The 13500-nt window shown below is 46.6% G+C and overlaps 1 protein-coding gene across 1 annotated transcript in view; it reads left to right on the forward strand.

The window, feature by feature from the left end:
• The first annotated feature begins 301 nt into the window (after positions 1-301).
• The window catches only part of PXN (paxillin), a 47530-nt gene continuing 34331 nt past the window's right edge, over positions 302-13500 (forward strand). Inside the window, exon 1 of the mRNA XM_065646573.1 lies at positions 302-382. Within this exon, the coding sequence (XP_065502645.1) occupies positions 370-382 (13 nt within the window). The 5' untranslated portion in view covers positions 302-369. The remainder of the gene's footprint in view (positions 383-13500) is intronic.

The following is a 13500-nucleotide window of genomic DNA, read 5'->3' on the forward strand; positions in this document are numbered from 1 at the left end:
TGGCAGCCTCAGCGTGCATAGGGCTGCAGGCCGGTGCCCGGTCCGGGCGTGCAGGATGCGGCAGGACAGGCTTGGGCGGGGGCCTGCGCCAGGCCCGTGGGCGCTGCTGTCCCCGCCCGCGCTTTCCCGGGGCGCTTTTCCACCCCGGGGGCTGCGCACCGGGGCGGGGGACGCGGCCAAGCGGGGCCGGGGAGCCGCGTGTCCCCGCCCGGGGCCGGGCTGGCGGGTCCCGCTGCGGCCGCCAGGGGGCAGCGGGCGCGGGGCGCGGCGCGCGGCGGGGGCGCGCACGGGCGGCGGGGGCGCGCGGAGGCGGGTCGGGAAAGTTGCGAGGCGCCGAGGAGGGCACGGCGGAGCGGGCACGGCGGCACCATGGACGACTTGGGTGAGTTCCGAGCCGCGCCGCGTCCCCTCGGCCGGGGGGGCGCCGCCCCTCAGCGCCCCGGGCAGCCCCCCGCGGCGCGCCCGGCCACGCTGCGCCCCTCAGAGCCGCCGGCGGCTCCGCGCCGTGGGGCTGGGGCCGGGCCTGGCGCCCGGGGACGTGTCGCTCCCCGCGGAGCGCGCAGGCCCTCCCGGCTCGCCGCGCCGCGCGGAGCCGCCCCGGGGCCCCTCGGCTGGGCTGCCCGGCGGCCGCCGCCGCCCGACCCCGCCCGCGCTCCGGGCCGGCGGTGTCTGTCCCGGCCGGGAAACGCGCCCTCCGGTCCCGTACCCGGGAGCTGCGGGGAGCGCGCTCGGGTTTCAGCAGCCGCCTCCTCCCCTGCCGCAACCTCCCCAGCCTGTTCTTGGGCGAGATCTGTAACTTTGCTGGGTATGGAGCGATCGCTGGGAGCCCCCGGGGGTAAGCGGGGCACAACCCCTGCCCAAAGTGCCGCCGGGCTCGGCGCTTCATCCTCCTCCACCATTTGCTTCTCCCAGGTGTGCCAAAACCTTCCAAAATCGTGTAGCGGGAAAATGCAAGGCAACTGGGCTCACTGGAAAGATCTAGAGAGTTTGAGTTTCTTTGGTACCAAGCCGGAAAGGGGGTGGATCTGCCAAAATCCCTTGTACTCTGGGAGACATTAGAGTGACTGAGTTCTGCTTATGAAACTGATTAACTCGGACACTGGGGTGGGGCCGCGATCCATTACTTCCATCCTACCTTTAATAGAAACCAGACCTTCTGTTAAGTTATGCTCCAGGAATATCACAGTTTTATTACTGGATGTGAAGGTCACGTTTTGGTTCCAGCATAAAGCTGGTGGTCACACCTTCAGAAAACAGGCTCTGAATTGGGCTAATGATAAAACGTAGGGGGCGAGGAGTCCGGCAGCTGCGTGGCTGCTTGGTGAAACGTGCACCACGAAGTATTCGTTCTTAGGGAGCGAAACCTCACCCTCTGCCCTGGTGAGGTAGCTGGTGGTGCAAACAGAATGAACTTCTACTGCAACTTCTTCTCACAGTTATTGTTTCTCTAGGTGGAGACACTTCTGTTTACCGTTTCTCCATCCCTCAGCCTGGTTATCTCATGGAGATTTGGTGCAAGTTTCTAGCGTGTTCAGGAATGTGTTGCTAGTCAGAACAGGATTCACCTGGTCTGTGTATTGACTTGCTGAGTGGCCTTTCAAGGAGAGTGCACAGATAGCATGTAGGGCCAGTTTAGTGTCTCGTCAACACGTGCTTTAATGAACCATGGAGGCTGCACTGTGCCCACTGCAAATTGTTGCATTCCTTGAACTGTGGTAGCGTGACTTTCCAGTTGTCCGAATAGACTACTGCAGCTTCAACACATTTTTCCTTTCTTCGGTAGGAGGATTAGAGGTGAACTGCAAAAAAATTCTGAAAAATATCTGAATTAGTGTCTGTTTTATTCTTCTGAGGTGTTAAATGTATTGGCACAACCAAAAGTTAAAGTTGTGATCTGATTTTTAAAAACAGAACTTTTTGTCTCAGCAACTTGATTTCACCAAGTCTTAATTACACCGTGTCTGTCTCAATTTTTGTGCAGTCTTTCAGGCTGGACGAGATCTGATTATCTAACAGTGAGCAGTCGAACAAAAAAAGTGGGACCCTTTCCCTTTCTAATCTTTTCTTTGGTGTACAAAATTCACCATGGAAAGCCACACCAGCTATTTTCCCTCTGCAAATCATTGCTAGCCCCAAAATTGCTCACTTATTTTTCTAAAGCCATTCCCCTTGGGTTGCATACATAAGGGAACAATGATGTGCTGATACAACTGCCCTGAAATAAGTCAAACTTCTGAACTGAAGTGAGAGTTGTTTGTTTTTCTTCCCTCATTATCTCTGGGTGGATTATCTGAGTTGTGGATTAACTGTGCCATGGATACAGGCGTCTGTGCTGGCTCTGGCCAGAGTCAAGCTGGTCGGGCAGGACTTGTTGGTTCGGGCTCAATGCCATGTGGACATAGCTGTGCCACTTCCAGGGTCAGTTTTGGCCTAAAAGTAGTTTAGCATTGAGCCCGAGCTAATACGCCTTGCAGGTTCAGCGGTGACGTGAAGTCAAGTCAGTTTAGGTATTTCCACACCATGGATCTGTATTCGTGTGGTGCAGAAATGACCAGTGGCTGATGGACCTTGCTGGGAATGAGTGAATACCTCTCAGAGCCCGTTGGTGTGTGTGTTCTTAACTCCTGGAATTTATCAAAAAGCTCTTGCTGGAGCTGGCGGAGTTGATCTGTGTGTACTTGTGTGCTGTAAAATGGAGGTGCAGAAGTATCTCAGTTTCATGCTGCTTGGGCTGATGAGGTTATGAAACATCTGTGAGAACGGATTTGTGTTGCTTTGGCGAGTTGAAAAAAAACTTTGTTCCTTTTTTTTTCCTCCCTCAGTGTTGAAGAAGTGGTGTTAGGGCGCACGGATCGCACAGGAAAACCTTTCACAGCTCCGCAGGCGGAACTCGTGCACCCCATGGAGATGGAGGAGCCCCTGTGGCTCAGGACCCTTGGTGCTGGGGCCGAGTTTAAACTGGAATAGGACATTGTGGGAAGGGGGGAGGAGATGGTGGATTCCAGCAGCTGACCACACTCGTCCAGACTGTCTTCCTCGAATCTCTCTGAGGAAGCACGTTCTGCGGATGTGCTTGGAGTTGGACAGGAAGCTTGCTGAATGAGTTTGTCATTCTGTGGTGGTGTAAATCGGCACGGGGAGTAAAACTTGGTCCTAAAGAGTGAAAATCCTAACTCAGGGCTATTGTTCCTTTCAGGGGATTATCGAAGCCCAGTGTGGTGGTGTTATGTGCTGGGCTTCCAGCACACAAGTGACCAAGCACACATATTTGCTTCAGACGATTTGAGATACTGAATTAGATGTTGAATTATTCTTGGTTCTGTGCTGCTGCCTTGTCTAAGTAGTATGTGTGAACAGTCCATCAGGATCTGCTGGTTGCGGAGGAAGAAACCTAATTTGTGTAGTGTGTCATGTATTACATGGTGAGAGGAGCAGGAGAAAGGAAACTTTACATTTGCTTTAGTCACATACTGTTTGATTTTGACTTTGAATGATTTTTGTAGCCTTTTTCTGAAAGGGGTTGTTTGCAAATACTACTGCGAATTTTTTTTTTTTTTTAAGCTTTGGTAACTCCAGACAGAAATAGCGTTGCTCTTATAAGTTTTCTGTTGATGGCTTTGAAAATCTTGATTCTCTACTGCTTTTTTTTCTTTGTTTGTTTTTAAAGGCTTCAAATATTTTTAAACTGGATTTTGTAATCAAAACCAAAACAGCGTTCACAAGAGCTTGTAAAAGGTGTTTTACAAAGAAGTTATTTCTGTTTAAGAAGGATGTAATTATGGCAGTGTTTTGGCTATGCATGTAAACTAGACTGTAAGCTTCTTATTTTAGGTGTGCTTGCTCACTTGTAGAAGGATTTTTCTTTTGCAGAAGATTTGTTCAGCAACGTGGCTTCCAAATTCTGGGCACAAAGGTTCAGTGGCACAAGAGATTTTACTTTTGGAAGTTATTCCCTCTGTTTTAAGAACTCTAAGCCACCCTCTCTTCAGGGCTTAATCCTCTCAAGATTGACTTTAAAGGGAGCAATCTTGCCATTGATTTTTCATGGGAGCGTGGAGGGGGGTGCACGTGTTTCCGTCTGTCATCTCTCCTAACATTTGGAAGATTGTTGTGCTCTGCAGGGTTATACTGTCCGTCCCTCTTTTGAGGGGGACGCTTGCCTGTTCCTGATGCAGTTCCTTCAGTTTGGGAGTCATATGCAGTGGGTTTTGGTCTTATTTGACTGCAGGTTTAGTGCGAAATTGCTTGTGGTCAGCTACGCCCAGGAAATGGCATTGGGGGGAAAACACTGGTAAAGTAATTTGGTCCCTTGGCTTTCTGCTGGCTCAGGTTTCTGAGTCATTCCTGCTGCTGGGCGAGAAGACTGTAAACAGAACTAATACTCTGCACAATGGGGTTCTGACTTGGTTCAGCTTCTTAGCTGTCCCGACCCCTCGTAGAACAGGGACTTCATTGTCCTGAGCGGCTCAGACAGGGAGTCCTCTGCCTCGAGCAGTGTGTGGTGCAGAGAGAGGCTTCTTTTCTTGGTGCTCTATTTCCATAGAAGGGCTGGACTCTGCGCTGTCTTTAGCTCCTTTGTCCCTCGCTGGGAGAGGTCAACTTCTCCCAAGTGTTCAGCTGCCCTCCTGGTTAAAATTGATCCTCCAACACCATCGCTACCAATAGAGAAAGAAATGGGTAACTTCTCATACATCTTGTTTAACTCTGTCTCTGCTTGTTCTTCCTTTCTCAGGGAATCATGACACTAATTTCCCCAGACTCCTTTTTCCACAGCTCTTTCAAAGTGTATTTATTGTATGAACCAAGTTGTGAAACTGCAGAAATTATGGATAAAATTCTGAAATCTGGCAGTAGAACAAGCAATAACAACGCACTTCTACTTAGAGTTATTTTTCTTGATCTGCTGCTGAGACAGACATATATAAATTCCTTAAGTCAAATCTGTGCAATTAGAAGGCGGGAAAAGCCTGTCCACGACCACAAATCTGTTTGAATTGAACTAATGTGTTAGTTGTGATATCCAGGATCTGCTGCAGCTTTGGAGATAGCCAGACAGATTCTGGATTCAGTTGTGTTGTGCTAGTGGAACATCAGTGTGAATGAATAGGATCTCTGGTCCCAGCTTCCTGCTTGGCGTCTCAGACTGCGTCCGCCCTCCCTTTGTGCGCTGATCTTCTCTGTCCCTTTTTGTCTGATGCGGAAGCTGTTAATGAAGATGCTCTTCTGCTCCAGCTGCCTGAAAGTGAGACATTGTCTGTGGGAGGCTTCCCCGGGCTGTGATAAGAAAATGGGTTCAGGGAACAAGTTTCTTGCTCGCTTTAGCCTGTCCTGACTAACTGAGTTTTAATATCAAGCCTTGGAAGTACAGGTTGTCATGACCACTCGGCTATTATATTTTAAAATGCTAGATGAGGAACTGTGGAGACCTTTGTGTCCTGTTCTTGTTTCAGTGTTTGTAAAATCTCACCTCGCATCTCATCCAGTTTCAGAGTGCAGCCAAAAATGGTGATTCCAGCTTCCCCATCTCTTGTGTCCATGCTGCTTACTTAGTGAGTATCAGGCTCCAGAGAGAGTTGGTTCAAATTTCTGTTCATTTGGAAAACCAGCCCTTTCCCCTAAATTGAACAGATGATTTGCTGCTGGATCAGCGAGGTGAACTGTCTCGCCCTGTGGTGAGGTAACTGGATCTGGTGCGGTGTAGATGCAAGGAGTGGTGCTGTTCTGTTCCATTTTGGGCTGAAGTTAAATGGGTTGGAGAGAAAGTGGAAGTTGTGATTTCAAGTTGGTTTCACCCGATCTAACTGCTGCTGTGTGTTGTGTTCTCCTACCCTGCCTCTCCATCTCCTTTCCTTGTGTCCACAGTAACAATTGCACAGTTAGCTCCATCAGCAAGCTGATTCTTGTGAAAGACTTTTTTTTTTTACATGGACAGTGGGCTGGGAAATAGGTGAGGCCACCTCTTTTAGCTGTGGCTTATTTTTCATCTGGCATGAGGTAACCATTTATCCATAGCTTCAAAAGCTTGCCCTGACTTTAGACATATTTTTTCTCCATCTGTGAAACGGGGATAATAGCTCCATACCTGCAAAGTATGATTAATATTTGTTGAGATATTTGTGTTTCTGAAATAGCTTCCAGCTGAGAGAGTCCAGTGCAGGGCAACAAAGATGTTTAAGGGAGTGGAACATCTCCCTTATGAGGAAAGGCTGAGGGAGCTGAGTCTCTTTAGTTTGGAGAAGAGGAGGCTGAGGAGTGAGCTCATTTATGTTTATAAATATATAAAGGGTGAGTGTCACGAGAATGGAGCCAGGCTCTTCTCGGTGACATCCAATGGTAAGACAAGGGGTAATGGGTTCAAACTGGAACACAAGAGGTTCCACTTAAATATGAGAAGAAACTTCTTCTCAGTGAGGGTAACAGAGCCTGGACCAGGCTGCCCAGGGAGGTTGTGGAGTCTCCTTCTCTGCAGATATTCAAACCCACCTGGACACCTTCCTGTGTAATCTCATCTGGGTGTTCCTGCTCCGGCAAGGGGATTGGACTGGATGAGCTTTTGAGGTCCCTTCCAATCCCTGACATTCTGTGATTCTGTGATATCAGAATAGTAACTCTTTCCTCTTTCAAGCTTCTCCGGTCACCAGTGCTGGAAGACCTTATGATCGCAAGTTTGAATTAGATTTATAATTTCTTATTCCCTTCTCAGGCCTGTTTAATGTTCCTTCTCTACATTTCTGATTGCTCATCCTTTCTTCATCCTCTGCTATGCCAGGCTGTGAGTAGGGCGAAATGATTTCCTTTCCCTTCCAAGTTCCCCACAATATTCCTACTCTAGTCTTTCGCTTTACCACAGAGCATCGTGAAGTCATTCAATGACTGTTGTGTGCTAAAGAGAAACCATAAAAATAGGAGGTGGGTGATGACTTTCTCATATCACTCTTAGCTATTTTTCCCATTCTCGCTTATGCTCATTGCAAGTGGCCTTAGAGCAGCAGAAACCAGCTGGCTGGGGACAGTCTCCCGTGATTGACTGGTATGATTTTAACATGTTTTCTCTTCTGTGCATGTACATTTTAAAATCCTGATGAAGAAAAGCAGAAATGGCGACTGTGGCACCAAAGCGCTGTGGAACAAGTTTGGTGTTAGTGTCTCAGTTATAGGAACTTGAGTCCCTGAGGTTATGCGTTTGTGCTGTTTAAGAGTCTGGTAAGCTCCTTTTCTGCTCATACAAACACAGCTTTTTCTTGTAGCAGACTAATTATTCTGAATTTACATGGGAAATTTATCTAAGCAGTTTGAGACAACTATAAGCTGAGGATCCAGGAGAATTTCCGGCAGGCCGCAGGGGAGGCATTGTTGTGTGGCTCCTTTTTCCCTGTGCTGGACTGTGTCTACACTGTGAACAAGTTTAGTTCAAGTTATTTAAATGAGTAATCTGAAGTCTTCAAATGCAGTTTTTCATACCAGTTCTCACACTGATCTTGCTATCATGTGCAAGTTTGGAGTACGTGGCTTTGCTGGGTAAGCTACTGAGCACATCTGGCTGGCAGCACGCAGTAGAGTGTAGCTTGATTTCTTGTTTTTACTGTTTATTGCACATTTAAACCTCTAACATTTTGCAAATTATATGAAGAACATCAAAAAAAGTAAATGGTGCTCCAGGGAATTAACTTTCTGAACGACACTTTGTATGGGGAATTGTGCTTTAAACAGCTCAGTTATAAATCAAACTGTATGGGGTCTCCAGGAATAAACCAATCCCATGTTTTTGTCACAAAATTGAGCTGGCAGACAGATTTAATCCTCTGTCTGTCTAGACACCTGATAGGATCTTGCTTTATTTCCATCCCTGAAGAGCACGGTAAGCAGAGAATTTCACTTCGTGCTATAGGGAGGTTTGCGGTGGTTCAGGGACTGTGATTAGGCCGGGTTTTTCTAAGAGCAAGAGAGGGGAAAAAAGCCAGAAGTAGAAAAGGTCATGGGCAGGAGGACTGTAAATGATTTTCCACAGATTAGGAGATTAATACTCCCTTGTTCTATCCTGTTTCATGGTTCTAAATGAGTTCAAGGCTTCTCTCTGAAAAGGTTTCTTTTAGGTTGGAGCCACTAACTTCAGCTGGGTCAGACAAAAGTGCTCGAGGCTGTGGGCTGCCCATCAGTTGGGGTTACTGGTGCCCCGTGAGCTGGAATAAGATGATGGTTTTCTCTGCTGCTTATGGTGTTTGGCCATTAGTTATGTTTGCTGCTCCCCATTCCCCAATGCTGGCAGCTGCCTTGGGACTAGAGTTTTTTGTTGCTGCTGGCAAATTAACCCTTTTGGGCAGAGGTGATCCCCAAGAGCTAGATGCCGAGGAGCAGGATTTCTGGATTGCAGCTCTCCCTCCATATGTTACGGTTTTACGCAGGAGACTCTTCTCGGGCTGTGTAGGTCTGGTGAGGTAGTGTGACACACAGCTGGAACCATTCTGCCTGGCCACGAGCAGCTCCAGCAGTTAGACAGGATCCCTGCGGAGAGCTGGAGCGCTGGAGGAGGGATCGAAATGCCATTTCATCCACGTCATGAAACCTCTTATCAGTGGCCAACTCTGCGTTGTGGGTAGATGAGCAGTGCTGGAGCTGCCTTTCAGTGCTGCGAAATGCGAGGAGCTCAGCACTGTCAGGCTGGGAGCCGCTGAGAGGCTGTGTGGAGTTTGGGATGAGTTTGTCAGGTTCTTACAACCCTAAACTTGTAGTTTTTGATCTGTCCTGCTGGTACTTAATCTGAGATGTGCTACTTGGCCGTCCTGAGCAGTTCCTGTGGGCAGTGCCCCACAAGCACAGCTGCTCTGGCATGCTGCTCCTGTGCTTCGTAATTGCTTAAATCTGGTGCCTCCAGCATCTTCTGCCTTGGGATCAGGCTTCAAAGCCTTGGGTATTTGAGTTAGAGAGAAAATCTCTTAGGTTATCATTAATTTTTCTGTAACCACATCAGATCAACATGGTACAGTGGTGTGAAATTCAGGCCTTCCCAGATCTGCTGGAGTGCTCTGATTGCATTGCTTAGGTTTGAAAATCGCTTTATGAGGAATGGAACAGGCAGCACGATGTGAGGTGTTTGGTGCCACATTCACTGGAGCAGAATCGCTCTGGTGTGTCCCGGCCGTGGAGCTGGGACGCGCTTTGCGTGTTGGGGAGGAGGGTTGAGGAGAAGGGGCTGGGGGTGGTGCAGGGAGGAAGCTTTATGTAATTCTTGGCTGGCTTCTGAGTAATTGTTTTAATGAAATGGAATGCAGTGTTTTCAGTGCTTGCTTGGCAGAAACAGCTATTTTTTTTTTTTTTTTAATGTTCTATTTTGAGGGGAGGGGGGAAGAGTTGGAGTTAGTCTGTTTTCCAGCTGCTTTGAGCAGTTAGGCTTGGATTTATTGCAGAGATAGGAGCGGAATATTGGCGAGGGGGCAGTTGCACCCCTGTGTGTGGGAGGTTGTCTTTGTATATTATGTGTAAACTGAACAGCCTGATCCGTCTGATTCTCTGGGCTGTGAATGTGGGTTCTGAAGTGGATCAGATCAGTTTTAAAGTACTCAACAATAATGAGATTATAGTGACGTGAGTAGGTACGTGTCCATATAAAATATATATGCATCCAGGTACTTGATAGGAAAATGAATCAATTTTCCACTAAGTCCTAGTTCAGTGTGTAGCTGGGAAGAATATGATGAGTTGAGACAAAGAAGTCAACTTAATTTTCAGCAAAGCAGAAATGTAGGGGCTGGGAGTCCTGACTGCTGTAGACTAGTGCAAAATACCCTCTCCAGTTATCTCAGACGATTGTTGACGTTTATCGTAGGATTGGTGGAGGGGCAATCAGGGATCATGCTGAAAACCCTTTTTTAGAAAGTAATTTGAAGAAGGGTTTATTTCATGTACCTACAGAAGGGAAGTTTATTCTCATGCTGCTGCTATTTCAGTATTGCTGGCATTTCCATTTTTGGTCAGCGCTGGAGATTCGTCTCTCTTACTCATCTTTACCTCTCAAAAACCTACTTTCCCCTTGGTCTTTTTTTTTTTTCAATTGCAGTTTTCTGTGGTTATGAGTTCTCGTGTGAGTAAAAGCCTTTGGTTGATAGAATAAAATTTTTCTTTGTCTAATAACAAAACAACAACTTCTGTGCAGGGCACCAAGATGAAGAAGCTGTCATGCGTTTAATTGCTTTATTAATACTGCTCTTGGTAAAAAGAAATCCTCACTATTCCCCTTGCTGGTGATGAGACAAGCAAGAGGCTTGTGACTGGTATTTCTGTCATGATGCCAGATAATAAGTAAAATTGTAGGTTTTCTGCCTCCTCACAGTGGGAAGAGATAAGAAAGCCTTAAACAGGTTCTCTAGCTCTTCTCTGTCCACTGGCTATAATATATTCCAGCTCAAAAAATTCTTAGTTTTCTGTCTGGCTTTAGTGATTTCCTTTTTTTCTGTGGGCCTCTGTCATGACATTGTGAAACTCTTGAGCCACATTCTTCTGCCAATGCTAAAAAAAATAAATAAATGCAGAACTCTAGAGCTGTAGAGCCATCAGCCATCTCCATCAAATTACCACCCACATCTTATCCCAGAGTAGACCGGGGGACCAGTTCCCACATTCATTTCTGGAACATTGTTCTTCTTTCATTCCCAGAAGCTGCTTTTAAAGTAAAAGGAAGCTGCTTTAATTAGATTTTTAACCATTTGCTGCTTGGCCCCTTGTACTCTGTCTTTCAAAGATGTTGCTTGCCCACTATTTGTAATTACTTGAGGTATATTTGAGTTTTAGGAGAATGTTCATCAGACTGAAAGCGTCCTTTTGAAACTTTCTACCTATTATAGTTATAAGTAGTACTAAGATCCACATGACTGAAAAATGTTAAATATTTTGTTGTCATTTCCCCCCGCCTTGCTCTGTGAGTTTACATTGTGCTTTTGGCAGCGCTTCGTGTAAAGTCAGTTGCTGCTGCTGACTTAGACTTTTTGGCTCGTGAAGAGTTCGGTGTCGCTTCCAAGTCTGCTCCCACTCTCTGCGGAGAACCCTTGCAGAAATGCGAACTTCTGAAAAAGAAAAATCCACCATTTTGAGAGTACTTTCTTAGTAATTAGATTTTTAACAAGCCAGTTAAACCACATACCACATTTGACAAAAGTTCCTTTTGTAAAAAAATGGGAAATGACCTGCTAACCACTCTGAGGTGGGTTAAGCCAGCAAGTCTTTTAAACTTGTCTTTATTTATATCTCAATACACTAACCTTTTATTTGGCATCCCCAGTATCTAGGTGATATTTGCTGGTACTTTATTTCTCCTTACAGGCACAGGCCTTTTGAACTTGAGATACCTTGGTTTTTGAGGTTAGATTTGCATTTGTTGAGCGTTCTTTGCATTTATGCTCTTGGGAGATCTGCTTGTTACTTACTGAATGGGAAGTTGCTGGAGTTAATGAGAAATATTCTCTTCAAGGACTAAATCTCTCAAGTCTGCATTTTGATACCCATTTAAGAGCCTTCAGAATAGGAATGCCTCTGTAAGACTGTACTAAATATGGATACAATTGCAGTGTCCATACAATTGCAGTGTCTTTTTAGTGTCTCCGTTCTTTGTTGCTGGAATCCTCCCTTTGCTGGTAGCCAGGGCATTCTGCATCTCATGGGCAGAATTTGTGCTTCTAATGCTTTTAATGAATTCAGAATTTATACTAATATTTCTATCCTTCATTTCATCATCTTTATGTGTGTCTCAAATTTTGTAACTGGCACTTTGCCTGGATGGGTCTATATTCAGATCTGTTTATGCTGCTTGGATAGGATTTCCACTGTTTAAAAGATGCTATTTTTTTTCCTCCCTGAAGTTTCATGTCTATTCTTGCATAACGGTGCAAATCTTACCCTTCCCTTTGTTGGTTATAGGGTCCACATGCTTTCCTGTCCCTGTTACTTTTTAAAAGGCAGATAATTAACTTAGAATGTGCAAACTCTGACAGTATTTTGTCCCTGTGTCCAAACCCATTTTTACACGTGCAAATGGATAGGATAGTAGCGATCTTTGTCAATGTTATTATTGACTATGGTTATCTGTGTGACAGAGGTGAGATGCTGGGGTGTCTGAGGCAAGTCCTGCTGACAGCTGATAAAACATCTTGCTGCTTCTGAAAGGGGGGATGGCTTTACTTTCATTCATTCTTAACCTTTCTCTTCTCCCTCATCTGGCTGTTTGGACATACTCCTCATACTCCTTCCTTCCTGCTGACTGCTGCGCTCATCTCTCTTTTCTGACCCAAAAGAAAACAGTAATTTTTTTTGGCTGGGTGTATATTCTGTTGAACTGGTTCACAGAGGGGTCTTGTGAGAGCCAGAGCCCACACAAGTAAGTGGCAGCAGCACATGTCTGGAAGAGGGAGTAAAACCTCTCCATTTTTGGCAGTGGTGGGCTGTTAATTCTCCTTCCTGTATCTTGTGAAACTGTATCCTTTGTGTTTCTCACTGTCCAGTGGAACTCCTGTGCTCTGTTCCCATGTAAACGCTGATGTAACATGTTTTCCTTCCCTGGACGGGTTAGAATCATCAGTTCCCAAATCATGATCTCTCAGTGTTAAGTACTCTGCAGCTGTTCAAGGCGTCCCCTTAAGTGGTTAAACTTACACACTTGTCCTTTCCACCTCAGGGCTCTGGAGTCCAAGCAGATGAGGGTTGCCATCGCCTGAAGATTTGGAAACCGTTGCTGTGTGTTCACCCTGTTCTGTTTTGCCGCTGCTTATGGCACTAAGCTACCGCTTAGGAGCTGCTCAGAGTTATCCAGCACTGGATTAGCATGTGTTGTAACCTCAGTGCTGCTGGTGGCAATTTTCAGTTCAAGTCAGACCCAACTGCCTACAGTTATGTAAATCTCAACTAAATATTTTCCACCCAGGCCCTAAAAAATGCCCTTGTCTACTCTCATTTCAGTGGGCATGTGGAGGGTTGCTTGGTAGTAGCTGTGCCCCGCACACCTCTGCGCTTGGCCATTGTTCTCCAAGTGCTGTAGCCCAGGGCCGAGCAGGGGCTGGCACACGAACGCTGGCCACGTTCTCCTCTCTAGGCTGCCATCCTTGTCCTTGTTACCGTTCCCTGCCTGTCTCTCTTTCAGGAAGATGTGAGAGTGGGTTGCCCAGTTCAGGTCTCTAAAGAGTGTATGTTCGTGCCGAAGGAAGAAAGCTGGTTTGCTGGAGGGGACGGATGACTTTCTTTCCCAGCAGCTCTACATGCTGCTAGGGAAGAAGAATAACAGGTAGAGGGAGGCTTTCCTTTCATTGCACAAGGAGGGCAAAATGAATTTTGGCAAAATAATAATGAAATGGCATCAACCCGATGTACCTAGCTTGGAGAGAGCAGTGTGGGTTTGGAGTGGCATCCACTGTGGCAAAATTGTAGGATATAATAAACTTGCCAGCGCTGCGGTGCTCCTCCTGCCCCCTGGCACTATTTGCATGGGCGTTTGCCTGGCTGATCAGCCAAGGGACCAGA

This window comes from Caloenas nicobarica, chromosome 16 (genome assembly GCF_036013445.1).
Source record: "Caloenas nicobarica isolate bCalNic1 chromosome 16, bCalNic1.hap1, whole genome shotgun sequence".
Lineage (NCBI taxonomy): Eukaryota > Metazoa > Chordata > Aves > Columbiformes > Columbidae > Caloenas > Caloenas nicobarica.